The 21,738-nt window shown below is 42.5% G+C and overlaps 1 protein-coding gene across 1 annotated transcript in view; it reads left to right on the top strand.

The window, feature by feature from the left end:
* Positions 1–21,738, top strand: part of FARP1 (FERM, RhoGEF (ARHGEF) and pleckstrin domain protein 1 (chondrocyte-derived)) — a gene marked incomplete at its 5' end in the record, with an annotated part of 69,973 nt that overhangs the window by 30,248 nt on the left and 17,987 nt on the right. The window contains 4 exons of the mRNA XM_010085711.1: positions 6,398–6,585; positions 8,444–8,533; positions 10,745–10,878; positions 20,580–20,661. Of these exons, the coding sequence (XP_010084013.1) occupies positions 6,398–6,585; positions 8,444–8,533; positions 10,745–10,878; positions 20,580–20,661 (494 nt within the window). The remainder of the gene's footprint in view (positions 1–6,397; positions 6,586–8,443; positions 8,534–10,744; positions 10,879–20,579; positions 20,662–21,738) is intronic.

Here is a 21,738-nt window from a genome sequence, read left to right as displayed (position 1 = left end):
AGAACCATAAAAATCCACAATTCCTACTGATAAAAATTTAACTCTTAAGCCAGTAATGCTACAGCTGTCACTGACTGACTGAACATGGAAGGCTGAAGGAAAATGAATGCTTTCTTATTCAAGAGCTTTCAAGCTTGTTAAAATTAGATTAGATGTTTTTTTTAAAATGCTGCAAGTCCTGTTTTGAGAAGAAAACATGTTTTTGCTTTTGATGGTTTACAGCCAGATCAGACTTAGGTCTTTCAGTTTAGTGCAGTGAATATTAGAGCTCATGCCTGTTGCTTTTCCATGAGGTACTTAAAAATCTTTGATTAGCTGAATCTTTATTTTTCCCCTTTATTGCTAAAAAACTCACCTGGACCCACTAACAAAAGTTCATAAGCTTGGCAGTGTTTCACTTATCCAGCCCTTTCCTGATTTCACTGTGTGTGCACATGCATAGATTTAAAAAAAAATATAAAAATCTCAATAGTAAAAATTAATTTTTAAAATTTAAAATGCTGGGGACTTCATTCTCATTTTTGTCATTTGTTTAATACCGTTTAAAGAGAAACATTTTTTGTTTCATTGTATGCACTGTTTTGTCAGCATGTACCTCTCTGGGAGAAAAAGCCTTTTCAATGTTCTGTCTATCCTCAAAGCATGGTGTATCCTCTGTTCCTTGCATTGTTTGGAGCACTGTCTCAATGTCCTTTTACTGCAGAAATACCTATTTGTACTGGGAGTACGTAATTCCTCTTATTACAGTGATCCTGTCTCGTAGAGCGCTCCTCACCTCAGAATTGGAGAAAAGCCCCACCAGTCTGGGAGTCTCAAGTTGAGAAGCCACACCACGTTGAGGAGCAGAAGAGTGGAGGGAGGGGGGAAAGTCTGGGCATTTGGGCTCCATTGAGCACAATGGGATTGCCCTTCATTTCCTAATGAAGGCAGCATCCAACGATGATCAAGTCTGTCTGCTGTAGCTCGTAAGCAGGATCACTGCAGTCTCGGGGAGATGTCTTGTTGAAATGGACAGTAACTGTGGCATAGGCTTACATGGGGGCTGAATGTTTTCAGTTCCATTGTAGCAGTGTCTCATGTTGGTTTAAATACAAACAAACAAAAGCAAACCAACCCTAACCCTGGCTACAGCAGGGAATCCTTCTATATGTTGCTCTATTTCTGTCTGGAATGATCAAGGCTAGACAAAGGACTGACGCCCAGTGACCTTGTATTCTTCCCAGGCTGTAATGTTCACTCTTTGTTCTCAAGATGTGAGTATACCCTGATGTAGGCTAACAGCAGTTACTGTCTGATTTCACACTCACCGCTGTCTAATACTGCAGTATACCAATAAAGCATGGACCTTTACCAACTGGAGAGGTTGCTGGCTACTAAACCAACAGCAAGCTTGATGAGACTATAAGCATGTCAAGCCATTTAACTGTGTATGCATGAAATTAATTTTTTATTATTATTTTTAGTTTTACCTGTACTGAAGGCTTTTACTCATTCTAACTGGTATTTTGCTGTAAAACTGTCACTGGTTTAATTGTTCTGTCCATTTGCTGGCTGATGCTTTGTCCTAAATATGAGGAAACTGGTTCACTGAGAAAGTGCACCGTTCTCCCAAATCCCTGCCACTACTGCCATGGGCATGCATTTTGAAGCTGTGAAGTCAAAACAAACCTTTCTCCCTGTCATGTTCTTCTTCAAGCCAGGCAGAGTTATTGGTAATATGTGACATGGGATCTCTTCCTGAGTTGTTTATTTGTCCCATTCCTCCTCAAATTCTTTGGTACTGCGTTCAGGGATGTTTGTACATAAATTTAAGGTAGATGTAGAACTACTTTTCAAGATTTTTTAATTCTAACGAACTGTATCCAGCACTCCAGCTTGTTTTGTTTAATGAGGAGCGAAGCCTGATGAACTGCTCTTCCTCAAGCTTTCATGGAAGTCAGTGGGGGTTTGTTCTTGCCTTGAGGGAGAGCAGAGCAGAATCTCCATCCTGTGTCTCTTTTAGCTCAGCAGCATGACTGTGCCGTGTTCACAGCTGAGGAGAGAAGGGATGGAAACCTTTATCAAACTTTTCTCCAATCTAAAGTCCTTAAGTCATCAGTGAAGTGCATGTGAAAACTCTTACCACTTCATCTGATGCTATCGGTCCCCATGTCATTTTGTATTATGTGTCTTTCTCTGACCAAAATTTCTAGGTAGAAGTTAGAGGTCACAACCACTGTGACTATGGAAAATTAAGCTAGACCTGTGTCACTGCAGCTGACACTGGAGTTAGAGTGAGCACTGTAGCTGTACAAGAAATTTTCCAGCAGAATTTCAGTCACCTGCCGTAATGGTTGATGTTTCTTCTCAGTTTCCAATGTGTAAAATTGCACAATGGAAACTGAGAAGAATTTTTCACTTCTTGGTGCTCCGTAGAAGAGGAGCATCTTAACACAGCTGTACTGTTCCTTCCTGTTAAAACACGGTGTGTAGGGATGGGAACTGTTTCTTTTGAAGCAGATACGGAACACAAAATGGGGTGAGTTTGTCACTCAGCAGTTTCAGGGGGAAAGGAATAGAGGAAGATTATCTTCAAGATACATTGAGTCTCATTTATCTTCCTCACAAATAGGAGAGCACTCCCTTGTTAGGTTAAAGTTTCTAAGGAGGGATTTCAGGTCATGTTAAGCTGTCCATGTAGCCAGCAAAGGGGCAGCAGGCAGTTTGGCTCACCTGTGATTTGAATTGACCTCTGGGAGGGACTTTCTTCATTAACTGAAAAGTACTGGTTTGAACTTTTTTTCCCCTGGTACTGGGCATCTTTTAAAGCAGTGTAGCTCAGCCAGCCCAAGTCTCCGTCGGTGCCAACCTCAACACCAGTCCCTGTGGTTTAATGTCTGTGCATGATGGGAGCCTAGAGTAAAGCTGATGCTGCTAGTGGGGGGGATCACGGCTTGCCAGCCCGGCCTGCCCCCAGCTTGCCGGCACTCCCATGCATTCCCACCACCAAATTGCAGCAAGAAACTGTGACGTGTGTTTTGACAGAAGTATAGCTATGAAGTATTTGATTTTAGCCACTGGCTTCATTTTATTTAGCATGTGGTACGTGTATGTTGATGAGCAGTGATTTCAGACACATGTAAAGCCGAAACCAGGACAGATGATAACCCATAGTTTCTTGTCCTGTGCCCATGTAAAATGACATTGTTCCATAGCTTTTATTTTTCAAATTAGCTTTTAATAAAGGTTTATTTTCTGCAGTACCTTTTCCCAATATCTGGAGAGTAAACTAGCTCAGTGGAACTAAGAACCACTCCAGGTATTTTAGCATTGATGGGCTAATTTTGGCATACTGTGGTAAAGTGCATTATCATTATTGGCCACTGTCATCAAACAGTTTTTGTTTCTGTTCTTAAATCCAAGCTCAGAAAATAATTGAAGCATTTGCTTAATTTCTGCCCACTCCACCCGGGATATCATTTTAGTATGTGCTTAACCAATCCTTAGATAAACATCCCTTTGTCCATGTCTCTTGGTTTGTGTGTATGTAGCTGGCTCCATTATATTTGAAAGATGGCCAAAGTCTGAATCTAAATAAAAATCACTTGATGTATGAGCAAAGACAATTTCATGTTACCAACCACAAACCTTTTAGGCCTCCAGTGTGCTGTGCAGTACCACTTGATATCTGGCAGCTGACATGCTAATAATTGCCTGTCAATCAATGAATCCTTTAGGGTAAAATGTGAGGAATTTCAGTACCTTGTAAATAAGATCGGTCTTCTCCCTTCTGCTTTTGTTTATGTTCTGCAGTATGTAGTTGATGAGTAGAGCCTGTATGAATATACTCCTGTGTGGCAGGAGGTCAGATGAAACACTGAGAAAAGACTGTTTGGCTAATGCAGGTTATTTGTTCCTCACCTCCATGAAAAAAAGAAACTCACTTTGCAGCATTGCCATGACCCATCAGCATGACACATCCTGATTGATTGGCCATGGGGGAGAGAAGACCTTCCATTTTCATTTTTTCATGACTTACTGACTTTCTCACAGCAGAATGAGTTTGTTTCCCACCTTTACCAGAGCAACATCCAATGTGTTGGTCTTCATGGCTGTGTTGGTTATAATTAGGCCCCAGATTATGCTAATGTAACAGCATTTTGAGGCCTTTTGTAAAATAGCCACTTTCTTACACCTAGCTTTAATTTTCACTTGTTCAGCATATTGGTGGATGGGGTGTAACTGAGCCCTTGCTTGCGGGTGGTGGTGGTGGTTGGAGTTGGTCAGTGCTCATGTTCACGTTGATACCAAAAAGGTGGATGTAGCATTTCAACTTGCTGCAAAATAAGTTTGAGAATGTCAGTGATGTATTGGTGTGCAAGTCTTTAATCAGTAGGGTGTATACTCAATGCTGTGAGCCACCAGGCACATTTTTTTGTCATACTTTCCATAATTCTTTTCCTAAGTCGTGTCTTCCAAGTGTAGGCTAGGAAGTCTTTTTAATTCATTGTCCATTTGATATTTTATAGTTTGAAATACTTGAGTTGTACTGGTAAGAAGTCCAGTACATCAGAAGTTAGATCTAGGATTATGAATAGGTACGTAGATATGTCAATATATCTATATCTATCTGTCACAGATAGGTGCTATTTAACTTCTAGACTATAATGCCTGTGAACTTCTCACAGAGGTGCAAATCATTTATTCGCTGTCGTATGACAGGCATAGTGCCAGAATTTCTTTGTTTCCACATTTGAGGTAATACCACTTTTCTTATGTCTTTTGTAATGTAGAGTGAAGTACTTTTAACCTTACAACCTTGCTATTAATCTGTTTCACTATTTCTCAATGATGAATTCTATTTCTTTTGAAAACACTGTATACAGTTGTGTGCTAGTGTCAATAAAATTGACATTTGTGTAACAAGCTGTGGCATTTTCTCAAATTTCACTGAACATTGATTTAGTGTGAAACTGTTGGTAAATCCTTTCTTGATAGCTGTAATAATACAGCCCTTTATTTCAGACAAATACTGCTTTGACTTTGATTTATAATAGGCTACATAACTGTCATGATTACATAAACTGATAACTGTATTGTTTTTTTTCCTTCTCTTTTCAAAGGAATGACATATAAACATGAACTGGTTTGGAATTGGAAAACATTCATGTTCTAGCAATAAATCTTGAGTTCTTCCAGAAAATAAATAGGCTTTACTACTGGCCGAATTATATTTATTGGTGCCTCTGTTTACTGGAGTATCTCAGCTGTGTTGTAGCAACAGGAACACTTACCTATCATAATCTAGGAAGGATATAAACACATGATAGTAAAGTGTATTTGACTTTAATTATATATGTTGATGTATGTGTTTTATATTTAATCTTAGATAGCCTATTAGCTGTGGTTATCAACAGCTTGTCACATTTATTTTGTTGGATTGTATGATGCCAAAATGGTACAGACTGTAAATGTTATTCCACGTGACAGATCCATCTTCTAAAACAGGTTTAGATTTTCAGAGATTTGGAGGAGGGATAACTGGGAGAACATTGGGCATTCTTGGCAAACTCTTTCTTTTGTGCAGTCTGGCTGCCTTCCATAAGACAAAATGCTAATTTCAGTAATATTTAATGTAGTGTATATGAATCCATGGGAGTGTAATTAATTGTCTAATTCTTTAATATTTTAATCCTAAATTAAATGGGACTTTATGTCTGTGATAATCTAAACTTGTCATGCTTTGTGCATTAAAAGTATTGCTTTTCTTATGTAAATGTAATGCTAGCATTTCCATCCCAAACAATCAGAGGAGCATGGAAAGACCTACAAGGTATAATGTACGTACTTGTGTTGTGTGTAGAAGTTGGGGAACTAGTAGTGTTCTCCCTTCATGTCAGATCTGACTGGTCTTAGCAGCAACACTGCTGTAGAAAGTTGTCTCTTTTTCTCTAGACTTCCACTAGATAAATTTGTTCTAACATGTGTCCTGTAGCTCCCTATGAAGTACTGATTTGAGCCTTTGAAGTTCTACTTTGCTAGAAAGAATGACAGTCCTAGGATGACTCCCTTATTACTGTATTTATTCTCTTTCATAGAGTGGATTACAATGGTGAAAAAAATTGTATTAATGTCTAGCATTAAATATTGCAGCTCAGTCTTGTATGCCTTGACCCCGTCCCTACAGAGACACTAATTTCAGCCAGTTTCGTCAGCTAAAAGAATACTCCAGTCCCTTGGTTAATGCAAGTGGATGCAGCTCCTCTGGCTTCAAGTCCATTTTGACTAGTTTGTGGACTGTGATGGCTGTGTCTTGTAGTGTAATTTCACATGTTTCAACTTAAGGTTGTAACTCTTTTTGGTACTTTCTAGAGAGACCTTGTCCTGACTGATTTCTCTTTTACCATTTTTTTAGCAGGTTCTCTGACTGGCAGCCCTCACCTTTCAGAGCTTTCCATCAATTCCCAAGGAGGACCATCAGTGGCAAATATGTCTTTATCTCCAAACTTGAGCCCTGATGCCAAGCAGTCATCTCCCTTGATCAGCCCTTTGCTGACTGACCCAACATGCATTAGGACTGATGATGAGGAGGAGGTCAAAAGGAAGGTAAGGCAGAGGCAGTTGGCCTTGGCTCTCTTGTCTGTGTTGTGACTACTGCTGTTTGTCAAAGTGACTAGTATCTAGACCCCCTGCAGCTTCCTCATCAAAGATCCACACAGATTAAGTTGAGTTGAATCACTGGGTATCTGCTGTCCTCAGTCACAGTGTGTCCAAGAGCATCCATCCCTGTGCTCCTGAGGCCAGACTCACAGTTCAGAGTGGGTCAGGCCAGAACCACAGAACTGTAGCTGAGGACTCAGTGCCCTGGATTCATCCTCCTGAACAGAGGTGTAGGAGCTACAGGCCCCAGCTCCTCTTTAAGCAGAAAAGAGAAGGTCTGTAGCTCTGCATCCCTCAGGTTAACGGGGGATAAATCTGGGCCAGTCCTGTTGTTTGCAACATTAAAACCTTGTTTTGACAGGGTCTTCTCTAAGTGGAGTTTGGTAGTTTGTTGTAACAGAACAGACTTCATTGTATTACTGGAGGGAGAATTTCTGAGTGACAGAAAGGAAAGGAACAGCATTGAGTCTGTGCAGGAGCATCCAACCCAGGCTCTCCGGTGTGTCACTGGGATAACTTGGTTGTGGGAGTAGAAATGCTTTATTTGAGCCACAGCCTGCAGTGTTCAGTTGGGAGTGTTTGGCTCAGCCCCATCATTGCAGCAAAGCCATAGGGGAGCATCACATCCAAAACTGATTTTTGAAGACAGAAGTGATTCTGTTTCAGCCAGGGTTTTCTGAGTGTCTGCTGGCTCATCCTTCCTGTGCTGCAGGGCGAGAGGGGGTTGCTCTTGTCCTTCTATCTCCTTTTTTTGCTCAGCTGGGAGCATCTCAAGAGGCAGAAGGTAGGAACTCAGATGGCTTTGCTGGAAAATGGGAGCATGTGTAAGGAAGGTCTCTTTTCCCACTGTGCATAGTTAGCAAGATATGTAAGATAAATTTGAGAAGAAAAGCCAAGAATCAGTTAATAGACTTGACAGTTTTCTGTGCCAGTCCAAGTTATAGCAGCCAGTGACTGCTCTAGCTTATACCAGCTGATGATGGTTCCTATGGGGTTGTATATGGACTAAGAAATGCCCACTTTCCTAGTGAAATGCCAGGAAATGCTCCCTTCACATCCCTTTCTAGTGCATCCTCTGCATCTGATCTTCAGGGAGGAAATGTAGAAGCAAAAGACTTAGGGATGTTTTGCTCTTCCTTCTTGCTTCCTGAGCAACACAGAGCAAGATCAACTGGGATCCTTTGGCTCTTCAGAAGTAAGAGGTCAAAATCACTTTTGCCTCTTGGATAACACAGGAAGATTTGAAGTTTTTTCCCTGAAATTTGAAATCTGTAACTTACCCTAAAATTCTTCCTCTCTCCCACTGTTAGGTTGTCCAGCCACACTGGGAAAGTCTTACAGATTTTTTTTTTTTAGAGTATTTTTACTGTGGATTCTCACCCTGACAGTGAAACTACAATAATCAGACACTAATTTTTGTTGTTTTGTCAAATTTGACATTTGTCAAATTTGATTCAAATGGTTATCTAGCCTACAAAGGATTTCTTTGTGAGCTTCAGAATATGTCCTGCTCCAGATGTGTGGAATAAGCTGAAAGGAATATCAGCACCCCAAAGCTGTAGAAACCACCTTGGCAAAAAAAAAGTCTCTCAAGAACCCACAGAAAGTACTTGTTCTCTTGTGTTTGCAAGGAGGGATTGTCTTCAGGGCTTCAGGGCTTAGGAGCATTCAAGCATGAGTCACAGTAACCACATGCAAGGGTCACTAGTTTGTAACTCTCCTGGTGATTGTTGTCTGGAGTTTTTTCCTACAGAACGCAGCTCCATAAAAGCAGATGAAAACCTAATGTGTTTGCAATTTGCAGAGATTCCCGACGGAGAAAGCTTACTTCATTGCTAAAGAAGTAGCAACCACAGAACGAACATACCTGAAGGACCTTGAAGTCATCACATCGGTATGTTTACTTGAGCATTACTTATGAAACATGTGACGTTCTAGTTAAGCAGTAGTATTTCATCTGCTCCATTTAACATCTTAACTGTTCCGTGCTACTTTTATGTTCTGCACTGTAGGTATCCTCTACAGTGCACAGGAATACAGCTCTAGGGAGGAAATAACACAAAAAGCAGGAAGTAGAGATTTGCACTGTGGTTAGTAACATGCACTACAAAACTGTATCAGGTTGAGGAACTTGGGACACGGTTCAGTTGTTTTTTCATGCTCTCATGCTTTGTGGTTGAAATTGCTGAAAATGCCTGTGGGTTTTCAATGACTTCTCTTAAAACTGAAGTAGCTCTCTAGGGGAACATATAAATGTTTTCTCCTGGATTAAATGCCCTCCATTTAACATGAAATATTGTGGACTGCCTGTTTGAATTATTCTGATTTTTCAGTAAGTGAAACTGTCTGTTAAATGAGTCATTAATCTGTAGCATCTGATCAGAGTGTGATTGTTAAAATCACCAAGGCAAATACGTGCCTTCTTTGCACACACACCAACAGTCTCATTTAACTTCCAAGAGTAATGTGTGCAAGATGTGGCCTTAAATAACAATTGTCTGTAAGAGTGCACTGGATCCAAAACCTCTCGTGGTATTTCATCAGGGCTGCCAGCTCCAGACCTCCCAGCTCTTTAATCGCCCACTGTGTGCAACTCTGTGAGGTGCATTGCCCCACCTCCTGCATTGAGGGTTCTGGTCTTGCTGCAGGGAAGAGTCTGATGGTACCAGCTGGGAACCAGGGAGAGACACCTTCTCCCCAGCTTCTTGTCTGTTCCAGGAGCCCACATGGCAGATGCAGTTGGTCTGATGCCAGCTTAGACATAGCCAGTGTAGGCTGGAGCAGCATGGTTGTTACAGGCAGCAAGATAACTGTGGCTCCACTGCCTGCTTATCCTGGCTTTCTGGGAAGCCAGACCAACAAGGGAAGAGGCCAGGTTCTGTGAGATGGTGGTCATTGCTGCAATCTCAGCAGCAGATATGATGTTTTCATCTTCTGTTTCATGCAGTGGCTGCAAAAAGTTTTAGCTCTTCAGAGGTAAACCCCATTTCCCACTATGACCTTTATTCTTGTGGTAGGCAACTTTGAATTTGCTGTGTCACCAAGAGGCATGCAGTGGGCTCTAAGCTAGTCATCAGGCCCACCAGCTGGGCCCCACAGATGTATAGCCCAGAAGGTCACTGAGAGTGAACAAGTAGCCAGCATCAGTGGAAAAGGTAGAAGGAACAACTGTCGTGCGTGAATTTTGAGACTTGGTAGGTGTGCAGTTCTTCAACCTTGGCTCTGCTCAGTGCAGAGATAAAGCAGGGGAGAGGGAGGCTCGGGACGGGTCTCTCTTTATCCCAGGTCTGAGTCAGCTTCACCTGATACAGTGTCAATCAAGACTATGGTCCCAGCAGCCTCCTAGGCACTGCTGCAAGTCAACTATAGAGAGTCGGAACCCCTCAGGGCAGTGAGGAGGGGGAGGGCTGAAGAAAATTATCTGTGCCACTTTGGCAAGCCCCCTAATCCTGTGGCTTTGTGTCACCCATAGGTCTATTAGGGTGAAAAAAAGAGAACACGGAGCAAAACTGAGCAGGAGCCCGTTGCAGTCCTAACAGTGTTTGGCACTGACCCTCCTAGTTTCTGCTACTAGTGTCTTGTCTTGGAAGTGCAAAGTACCATCCTTCTACTTGTTCACTTTGCAAGGTGCATGATGTTCTCTCTCTGCACAGAGCAACATGGGCTTGAGTGTTTACTGTGCCAGCTCCTGGCAAACGGATTTCAGACAGAACTTGGCAAAGAAAAATGCAGAGCATATTTTTTGGTTTTACTGCAACTTTTGCAAGTGTTGCAAGTATTTCAGTACTGTTTCTCTTGCACCTACAGCATTTGCAAATTCAGTTTGTATTGACCACCAGTTTGGTCTTGAAAAGAATTTTCAGGATTTGATCAGTGATGGCAAAGTGGAAGGGAGTTTCTTTTTTAACTGTGCAGGGCTTGACTGCTGATAAGAGCACCAGTTCAGCGTGTTGGAGTGCCAGGGGTAGCCTGGGTTGTATTCCTAGTACCAGGTAAATAAGGTCTTTACTGGTTTAGGTATATTTGGGTTAGGTGTATAAAGACAGCAAATTATCATACCTGCTGCATTCCACCCCGATAATTTTGCTTGTTTTTTTCTTTGTAGTGGTTTCACAGTGCAGTGAGTAAAGAGGATTGCATGCCTGAAACACTGAAAAATATAATTTTCTCCAACTTCGAACCTTTGCACAAATTTCACACTGGTTTTCTCAAGGAAATTGAGCAGAGACTTGCTCTGTGGTAAGATTGTTGTTTGTTATTTAGCTGTGTTATGCCATGCAGTTTAACATTTTTAATTCCCTTTTTGCTAGCTCTTTGTGGTCTACTATAGTGATTCATTTGTGAAAGTCAACAGATGTTGGTTATTAACAGGCTGGGTATATTGAATAATGCTTTGTTCGTGTTTACTCGACAAACTCTGTTGTTCAGATATCTCAGTCAGGTACAGACATATGCAAATGAGATCATAATTCTGGATTAAGCTTTCTCTTGCCAAATGTCAGTGTTTCTATATGGCAGCTCTTCTGAAAAACATATTGCAAGCAAGGCTTATCAGAAATAAAGAGGGAGCAACAAAGGACCAGGTCCTGTTTCTGTCAAATAGGTGTAGGCTGGGGGAGATTTCGGAGACCTGTTTCCCGTTCTGCAGCATAGCAGCTTTGGCACTCTCAGAGTCTTCAGTGCGCTCTACAAATTGACAGTGTTGGAAGAGGACAGTGGGCTTAAAAATTATCTGTCCTTAGCATGATAGTGACAGTAAAACATGGCAGTTTTGTGAAATAGCTATGAAGTGAGTAATTCTTCCCTGGCAGGACTCTTAACTCAGTTTATTTGACCATTGATATCTGAGCTCCAGATATCCAGACCTGTCTGGACTAGGTTGTCTTGCTCTGTGTAGGCATTTTTTGGTAGTTTACCTTTGGTGCTGGGAGCCCAGCTTTTCCTTCTCATGTAGAAAACTGACAATGGAAAATCATGTGAAAGAAGAGCAGGCAGACCTGATGAATGCTAATCAGTTTAATGCCTCTTTAACTAATTAATCAAAACAAAAGGAAAACACGGTCTTAGAATGTGTGAGTTTAGTTTTTGTGATGTGATGAGCGGGGTCACTGAATGAGAGCACAACACATTACGGACTAGTGCTATCCAAACCCACCCTGCACAGTTCCAGAATTAGCAGGTATTTTCTGGGGAGAGAGGAATGTGATACTGCCTCTTAGAGCTGACATCCTCACCCAAGACTCTGTGGTTGATGCTTGACATAAAGTTATTCCTAAGGTGTGGGCTGTGCAGTGATTCTGCCTGTATTTCCCTTTTTTCATTGGGCTGCTACTGGTTTAATCCAGTCTGGATTCTACTGGTGTTAATTGCTTCCCAGTAATGAACGTTCATGGCAAGTATTCCAAGAAGGCTCAAATGTTATAAACTAGCAATTGTTTCTCCAACCATGGTGTAGGATTAACAGTAGTTGTGGTTAATCCTCAGCTAGTTGGGGTTAAGGGTGAACGGTGAGAAAAGGAAAATGTATAGTAAATGGTCAAGTTGTGCTCTCTCTCAGACCAGTCTAATCTAGTGAGCTTGCTAGGTGCTGATTCCTGGGGCACATGTTGAAACAGAGATCCCCCCTCTGTCCTTCTTGTTGCTGATGGCATTACAAGTGGATGCCAATCTCCTGTTCAGGTGTGATGCTTTTCAAAAATTGGATGATGTTGCAAGAACAGCCTGCTGTGAAGAGGTGGCATTGTAGTAAGTGGGCTGAGGTATGTTAAAAGACAGAAAAAATATTTAGGCTTTTAGACTTTCCATTATTTTATTTTGTTTCTCCTTTTCAGTTAGCTTCTTTTAGAGGTGAGTAAGCCTTTTGTTTTCCAGCTTTTCCTTGTGCCCTAAGGCTATGGTTTCACAGAGTGGTAAACCTCAGTTTAATGCTCCTAATATCGTAGTTAATCTGCAGTTACTCTATGATATAAAGTGCTGATCTGCTATGGAGTTACTTTGCAATCCAAATTTGTTCAAAAATATTCTGCTGAGGTAACTGTGTCCCAGATGGGCACCTCATTCTTGCTTTGTCAGCTTAGCTATTGCATGTCCTTCCACAGTTAGAATAAAACCACTGGGAATTATCTGTTGGCTGCTCTGATCCATTTGACAGAATTGCAGTCACGTTCCTGTCCCTGGTCTGCATCCTGTTTGCAACCAACAGCATGGGTTTACCTAACATAATACCACTGTTGTAGATGGTATTTCTTTTTAAAGTTCTGGAAGATTTGAATATGTGCCTTAAGAAGGGAGGTGGATTTGCTGGCGGGTGTTACTTTGGAGGTGTTGGTGTTTTAATATGATGCCACAGATGCTGAGATTAGCTGCAAGCAATAAACTATCCTATAGAGACTACTGTTTAATTAAATCGTGAGCGACAAAAATAAACAACCCCTCAGCGCATAGAAGAATCTGGTGGCAGTGTGATAGGGCATTTCTTCATTGGTGTGGTCAAAGTCACCTAGCTCAGTGTCCGTGCTGTCATGATTGTACCTATGCGTTTGACCTGGGGAGGTTTTAAGCCAGCAGGGCTCTGTTCACCACCGCAGTGCAGAGCCTCTGCGTCAGCTGGGCCTGGCTGAGCCCGTGGCACGGCTGCAGGCAGGTGCAGGCAGGGTTCAAGGCAGCTCATTTAAAGCTGACTCTTCCATCAGCTCTTTTAAATTTCCGGGAGTGGGGAAGGAGGTGGGACGCTTGTTCTGAGACATGAGCATGCTCTGCATTCGTGAGAGGGTGGTGTGTCCTACAAAGGGGCCTTTGAATGAAAGGGTTGTGGTCTTCATCAAGCCACTGGAAGCCCCTAGCTGCCCAAGTGTGTTGTGGGAGCTTGTCTGAGAGGAAGAGCCTCCTGCGACCAGTCATCTGTGTTCCCCTAGTGAGTAGGATGCTGGGTTTTATCAACTTAGAGCGAGCAGGCTGAACTGCACTTTGCTTAGACATCAGTGTGTTTGTCTAAGGTTTGTTTCAAGCCTTTGTGCTCCATGTTGGAAGCTCTTACAGGCCATTCCCTGGTCTCCTAGGACTTGGATCACATTGAAGCTGGTGCTCCGCAGTAGAGCGGTGAGGAGAGGAAGGCCAGGGGAGGATCACGTGTAGCAATTGCTAAATGGCTCTGTGCTTTTAGCTTGTTAAAGCATCTATAGACTTTTAGTATTTGTCTCAAAGCAGCTCAGGTTGTGCACGTTATTTATGGCTTGCTCGAAGGCTTCTGAACTGTTTGAATCTACCATCAGAGGCAGACTGGTTGCTACTGAACATCTTAAGGGTTGGTATCCTTTTGACCCAGTTATAGATTCTGGCAGGTCTGATTTGTTTCTTTGCACAATTCACCTATTTTTCTCTTTAGCACTGCATTTCCTAAGAGCTGCAGATCTCAGTGTCTAGCACATAGTGAGAAAGTTTTTAACAAGACAGAAATTGATGCTGACACCAATCGCCAGCTGCAGAATTTAGGAAGTTGCTGTATTTTTCACAGCCAGAATTTCTTTCTGGTCGTGAAACTGAGCAGATTCCTGGTGTTTTTATTGCACAGCATCCTAAGATCAGTCATACCACGCTCTGGCCGATGTTTCTGCCCTGCCTGTGCTGTTGCTGGTCAGTGAAGCAGCCCGTGAATCCCATCAGGTTCCCTGACTGTGCCGAGTGCTCTATTCACGAGACTGACCGTGTTCCTGGAGGTCCTGTGGGTTGGGGAGAGGAAGGATGACCTTCGGTGGATGCAGGCGGGCAGCAGGCAGGGATGGGGCTCTGCCCCCTCACACAGCAAGGGAGGAGGAGGGAAAAAGAGCCGGAAGCTGCCTGAGGTGGGAGAGGGAACAGTGCACATCAGGCTGTCCTCTTAGCAACAGGAGAGGCATGTCTGGCACCCTGGTCCTGGCTACCAGGACTCATCTAGGTTGCTCCTCAGCAAGTCTTTGGGTGCAAGGCCAGGAGCTCCAAACCCTTTCTGCCGGGAGGAGATATGGGAGGTGTATCCCAGTGACTTAAATCTGGCTTCTGTTTCCCAGGGCCTGAGAGATTTTATGGCAAGGAGGAAGAGGTGTGGGCAGTGCAGGCAGAGCATGACATGCTCCATTAACCTCCATCCAGCCGAATCTGAGAAGTCAGTTAGGTTTTGCTCCTTCATTTGTCTAAACTGTTTAATAGGCTATTCATTTGGGCCACAAGCACCATTTTCCAGCCAAAAAAAAAAAAAAAAAAAAAAAAAAAAAAGTTAATCTTCCCACACCCCTTTAAATGTTTGTATTACAAATTTCCAAATGTTCCTGTAAATTCTGACTGAAGGTGGCAAATGGAGAATCATAAATTTCCCCCCTTGGTCAGCCGCTAAGCACTGGAGAGAGCAATGCTAGCGCAAGCCAGGATGGCCATTTCTGCCCTAGGAAGCCCTATCAGTCAGTGTGAATACCCATGTGCTGGGAAGAAAAAGTGTTGCGTACTTTCCAGAAATGCAGGCAGACTCATCTTCTCCCAGGGAAGCCAGTAATTTGACTCCCAGTTCTCAGGCACTTCTGAGGAAAGTTGCTGTGCAATACGACCAGATGTGGCTGAGAAATGTGCGGCTGGTAATTTGCAAAAAAAAAAAAAGCTCTTAGATCTTAGCATATGAAAGGAGAAGGCTCAATCAGGATTCATGGAAGCCAGTTTGAAAACCTGTAATAAAAAGCATTCAGGGAGGTGTAGGAATATGAGCTAAATGTTGATTTATTAACCATTTTTTGTTTGGGAAGTAGTACTTGTGGTCAAAAAGAAGAGCCTGATAAACAGTTTATATAAACAAGGCAGCAATCCTTGTCCGCCTTCTCAAATGCATGAGTGCTGACTATTCAACTGGTTCTGTGTGTCTCATGAAGAGGAATGAAGAGGACAGTTTCAGAAGTGTCTTTTTCCTATGTGCGGAAATGAGGTCTGTATTATAGTACAAGCCTGGGAGTCACACAGTATGGATTCCTGAGACAAGGACATTAAGAGGGGCTTGGTGCCAGTGTGTCAGGCTCGCTTCTGAGAGGACAGTTTGCATTGCTGAACTCAATTTTGGTTACTTCTGGGAATTAGATCCGTGCTACACCCAAATGAATTTGAAATGGTGGGAGAGAAATAGCTTGTCCAGGATCCATTAGTCACACCCAGAGCCATGTTACATTCATCTCTGCAGCTCTCCTGGTGGGATGTGCCCAGGATCGCCTCTGAGGAGGTGCCACGGCAAGGTATGAAATGTTGTGTTCTCAGTACAAGTTTCCATGAGATGGTGTTACTTGGTCTGGCCTCTTACCATTTAAAAGCATTACTGACACACGCTTGCTTTCTCCTACAACAGGGATAGCTAGCCAAAGTCTTTAAATGTGTGCACACTCCCCGAAGGCTTGGTGGGACTCTGGGAAGCTCCAGTGGCTTCAGCAGTACATTTCTTAGGCTCTGAACAGCGTTTTGTGCAACACTTACTGCTGGAAATGACAGCTGCAGAATTGGCTGGAATAGGCAGGGCAATGAGAGGCACTCTGTAATAGTAGGGTGGGAGTGAGGAAGAGGGTGTTTTGCTTTTATCAACTCTCCTTTTTGCAGTTACAAAATGTTCATGTTATTTAAAAAGGCAGTTTTAATGGAGAATGCTTAAGGTATTTCTTAATATTAGATCTTTAGTTAATAGTACTCTTAAAAATTCAAGAAGTGTCTAAGTGCTTAACAACAAGCGACAGTATTCAGGAGGGAGATGCTGTTCCTGAGCATGTCGCAGAAGGTCGCACACCGGAGATATAATTTGCTGGCAATTGAAGTTCTTTGCTTCAGTTGAAGGGCTGCAATGGAAGTTTTTATGTTGACCTAGAAAAAAAAAATCTCCACTGAGGTATCTTTCTCTCCTTCTTTGTCTTCGCACCATTCCTGTCAAATTTCTGTTCCTTCTACTAGCATTTCTGAATGTTTGAGGATAGGATGGGCTGACTTGAGATTTAATTCCATTCATTTTTCAAATATGTACACTGAGAAGTTTACATGATTGGAAAATCCAACATAGCTGCTTGTGTAGTCTCTGTAAGCCAAGCTGGTGGCCATTTTTAGTAAGAGATAAGGTAGTGTCTGAGTTTCTTATCAGGTATAAAAGTTGGTCTCCTCTTTGCTTGCAATTGTACACTTGCATTACGGTAAAAAGGATGGGGCTGTTTGGAGAAAAATGGGAAATGAACTTATTATGGAATAGTATCTCCACTACTCAGCATGATTTTCAGTGACTCTAGACCTCCCCACCCAATGTCAGGGGAGTGAGGGCCCATTATGTGTGGGGAAACCAGCTCCTACATCTTGTATGGAGCTGGGGGTCATAAATCAGCTCCTGATGAAAATTTGTAAGAACCTAGTCCCTGAGCTCTGTCCCTTGTCTCTGGCAGATAGATACCATGTTCAAACAGTGACCCATGAAAACAAGGAGTAAGAAGAACAATTTATCCATCGATGCACAACAAATGAGCAGCTTCTTCCCTCCCAGCAAGCTGAGTGTTGTTATTCAAAACATACACCACAGGGAGAGCTCTCTCCTTTGCTACTGTGCTTTGGGCTGTTGAAGCAGTAAGACACCATCTGATGTGTTGGGTGTTTGGTTTTTATTTTAATATTCTGTATATTTGGATGTGCTTTTCTTGGGGTTTCTTTTCTTCTTGTTTACTTGGGATTTGCAAGGATGAGGAAACTTCCAGCTGAGGAACTGGGGAAGAGATAGGTGTAGCACAGGGGTTACTGTGGAGTCCCAGCAGAGAGCTGGGGTGGAGTGGAGGGTGGGGTTTGGGAGGCAGATGTGAAGCTGACATGTTCCCCCATGCCTGGCTTTAGCTTTCCCTGCCTCTCTGCTCCACATCACAGGCTACACACGTATGCACCATGCCCAGTGGGAAAATAATCTCTGTTGCAAGATGCAGCATTTGCAGCGAAATAAATAACCAGAGCAGGGAGAACGGCTGGAACAAGGAGCAATACTCAGCCATCACATTTCTGGATTTCCTTAGGGCTTTGTTTCTTCCAGCAGTATGCATCTGCCTGCAGCACAGGTTATCTCTGTTGGCCTGAGCTGAGGGCTCTGGTACAATTCAGCTCTTCACTGTTCAGACAGCAGCTGGAGAGAGGCTTTTGGGGAACCCCCTTCTCTCCTTCTTTGTCACTCTGCCAAGCTGCAGAGTAAGATTTAAAAGCCCTCAAACTGTTTAAAAAAAAAGTCTTGGACCAGTCTGTGGCCAAAGCCAATGAAGGGGAATGTTCCTGATGCTTTCATGTGACTGATGCGATGAGATGCTTGTGCAAGCAGGCAGCGCTGGCTGTGCTGAAGAGGGGCCAGCAAATAAGCACCTGACTGTTCAAATAACTGCCCTTAATATTGTGCAGTTCACAAAGTCAGTGGAAGCACTCACTATGACTTTGGTATGCTTGGCAGTCAGCCTTTAAGTAGCTAGCTAGTAGGTAAGAAATTTGCAACCAGTATTGCAGCCAACCTTTATTGTAGCCTTGAGATCAGAAAAGCAATTGCTATTTAGAAACAGCAGTCTGTAATGATGTGCTTAATATTTATCTTGGCAGTAAATCGGAAGGTACCAAACTGTTAAAGTCCATTACATTAATTCAAATGTAGAGACATAAAAAAGGATCCAGGCAATGCCAGAGTGTTAGAGAATAACACATAAAGCAAGAATTCTTCCAGAGATAATTACCAAATACCACATCATTGCTGGCAGCAGCACAGGTTCATCTGGCTTTGACATTTCTGGGGTTGTGAGTAGCGGCACAGCGTGAACCATTTGGGATGGGATGATGCACGCTGGCTGCACGGGTGGAGGGCGACTTTCCCTTGCTTCCTGCCAGTGCGGTGCTACTGCCTTGGACTTCAAACGGTTGTGGTTTTCAGTCAGGGGTACTTTGATATGCACCACTTTGAGCAGAGCTTTAGTGGCTGGGAAGTTTTATTTACAACCTCTCAGAGCAAATCTCAGCAGGGAGATCTGCTGGATGGATAGGATGTGGGGGAAGGGGAGGACAGGGAACAGCATAGTGGGGAGATGACTTGACAAGCAGAGGCTTCCTGCATAGAGAAATTGGACTTCTATCCTCAGATAATGTGCCTTGTAACCTCTGTACATACCTCTGCTGTTCCTTGCAATATAGATCGTATCTTGGGCATGTTTTGACTATGGCAGTGTTTATATAATGTAGTGCTTTTGCTAAAACTGGTGATGCTAATTAAAGTTACTATTGACACAACCCAACTTCTACCCCAGTGTAACCTTTGAGTTCAGAAAAAACATTAAAAATCTTGTTGACAACTGTATTTTTCTTGCTTAAATAGGCATGTGAGTGCCTGAGAGACTTAACACAATAGGAAATAATTAAATACAGACTGTGAAACTGGATATTGTTCAAATGAACATGGAGCAATCCCTTGTTTATCAGCTGAGTCTCTTTGTCGAAGGATGAAATAGGAGATGTCACTGTGTAGTGTTCATAAGCTGTGCCCTCCACATTTCCTGGTTAGGAAAGGATGCAGAGAGATTATAAAGCATGAACATAACTATGTTTAACTTTTCAAAACAAAATATATGTCTGGATATGCATCTATTCATGTAATAATATGGATTTTTGAAAAAAAATAAATTCTATGCATCTTACCAGTGGAAGTGTATTCCTACCAACAGCTGCATCCTCAGTGATTTGGTGAGTGTGGGACTTCTCTGGCTAAATTGCTGGTCCTAAGGAATGCAAAGATTTACCACCTGGTTATCCACTTATTCCTTCACACAGAGTTTTCTTAGAAGAGTGAACTACTGCAAGTGGGTGAAAAACAATATATCCATTTATCAGTAACACAGAACAGAGGTCCTATTACCTTGAGTTCATTTAGAGCTTGATGATATTTCTCTGTTCTTCCAAGGTAGTGCATTTCTGTGGCTGAATTGCAGTTGTTCACACCAGGACTGGATCTGTCTTTCCCGTACTCAGATGTGGGAGTTGAACTGAATTTTAAAAATTGAAGACAGGATGTAAAAAGCCACGCTGTGGGAAAATTGGATGCAGTATTAGAAGCTGGAAAGGGGAGAGGGACAGTGCTTCTCTCCACACCCCAGCTAGTGATTTTCTTTTGAAAAACTAACTTGTTTGGAAGAGATCTGTAACAGTTAGGTTCTTATATTAATGATTTTTCCTCCTGTGTTTTCTAAAAGACATGTTTGGATTCAGTTAGCATGTGGTATCCCTGCCTGTCTCGCACATGGGTTTAGAAGCAGGAATATCTCTTTCATCAGGAGCTGGGTTTCTCCCAAATGGAGCACCCACCCAAGTGCAGCTGGCTGGGTGGGAGGGAGCAGTTTGCATTTTTAATACCAAAAGTGAGACACTGAAAGAAAAATCCTGCCAGTATGTAACACTTATGAGTCAAACCCAGATGCTGGATGGATTTTTGGTTTGGTTTTTTTTTTTGGTGCCACTGTCCCTTGCACACGCAGAAACCTTTTCAGAGGAGGAGCACCTGCGGGTCCTGTGCCGGCGTGCAATCCCTGTTTCTTAACTGAATTATCTGCCTGCTCTAAGCCCACATATTGTGATGGGATTTTGATGCCTTCCTTATTCTCAAGCCATTTCCAGCCTTCTCTGGTGTGTTTAGAAACGCAAGCGATTTTCTTTAAAGGTCTAATCCTTTTGTTAGGTTGCTGCCCTCTCTGTTGTTAGGAGTGCAAGCCAGGCTGGGTGAAGGGTGTGCCGTACCTGGGAATTGCATTTCCATCAAGAAGATTCCTCGCATGCTCCCAAGCAAAGGAGCGTGGGGGTCAGGAATTTAAATGAAATGAGCTATTGAGTTCATTTCTGTGCTTATAAGTGATTATGCGGTTTTATTGCATGACTGAAGTGTGTGATATTTCTGTTGCTGACAGGGAAGGCCGCTCTAATGCTCACATTAAAGGCGATTACCAAAGAATCGGAGATGTTATGCTAAAGAACATTCAGAGTATGAAGGTAGGAATGATCCTGTAACTATTAAGCTTTGACATGGATTAGAATTGTTGTGCTTTTCATTTTCATGTTGCCTCTTGTGCTGGTTTTTGCCAGTTGTAATCAAGGCTTATGCTATAAAAATTTCCTCTGATGAAGTAGCAAGTGCTTGGTGAGCCCTGAGATTTCAGAATTGCAAGCTGATTTTAAATTGTCCAGCCCTTTTCCCCGGTCTCCCAACCAAATGTAACATCAGCAAACACAAAAGTTCAGGAACATTTCATTTCCAGTTCTTCTTTCTTTCAAATAAGAATGCAAAACATTGGAATTTGTATGGCCGAAGAGACTGTTCAAACGATGAATGTGCCTACTTGTGCTTGCAAATATAAGTGTTGAGATATTGCAGGAGTAGTGACCGTAACCTGGATACTGGTTTGGTTTGATTTGAGAAACATATTTATGCATTACCTTGACAAGTTAGTTTTTTAATAAATGCGAAAAATTGCCTTTGATCCCTTTAAAGCTAAAAGCAAAAGTACATGTATGAACTGTAAATCTAGGTGTAACGTTCAGGAGACTTTGCATCTGTTCTTAGTCTGGCCAGAGTAATATTTTTGATGCTCTGTGTTACTGAACAAACAGTGTGGAAAGCAGGCACGGGAACCTGTGAAAACCCTGTGGACTTTTACAGTATGGAGGGATAACACACAGCACACCTTAAATATGTAGCGCTGCATTCGGGTCAATGTGTGGCAAAACACGGCACTGCACCTTCGGCATGTGGGTCTCAAAGTGCTTTCGAAACTATCTGATATATCTTTCCTTGGTGATTGCCACTTCGACATTCTGCAGTTAGTAAATAGAGCAGCCTTGAGTCCTTGGCTAGAGGTTTAATCTTTACAGCTCTCCTGAGACATGAGTTAGTACTAGGCTTATCTTTCAGAAGGACAGAGAGAGATGCAGAGAAGTTAAGTGACGTGCAAGTGATTATACAGCAAATCAGAAAAAGACATAATAGAAAAAGGGAACATAGAAATCTTGATTTAGAGTCCTTGACATAGACAGCTTTGTCACCAGTAAGGCAGCCTTACCCCTTCTGCA

This window comes from Pterocles gutturalis, unplaced genomic scaffold (assembly GCF_000699245.1).
Source record: "Pterocles gutturalis isolate BGI_N339 unplaced genomic scaffold, ASM69924v1 scaffold19230, whole genome shotgun sequence".
Lineage (NCBI taxonomy): Eukaryota > Metazoa > Chordata > Aves > Pterocliformes > Pteroclidae > Pterocles > Pterocles gutturalis.
Note: the sequence above shows the minus strand (reverse complement) of the source record. Positions and strands in the feature narration are given on the sequence as shown.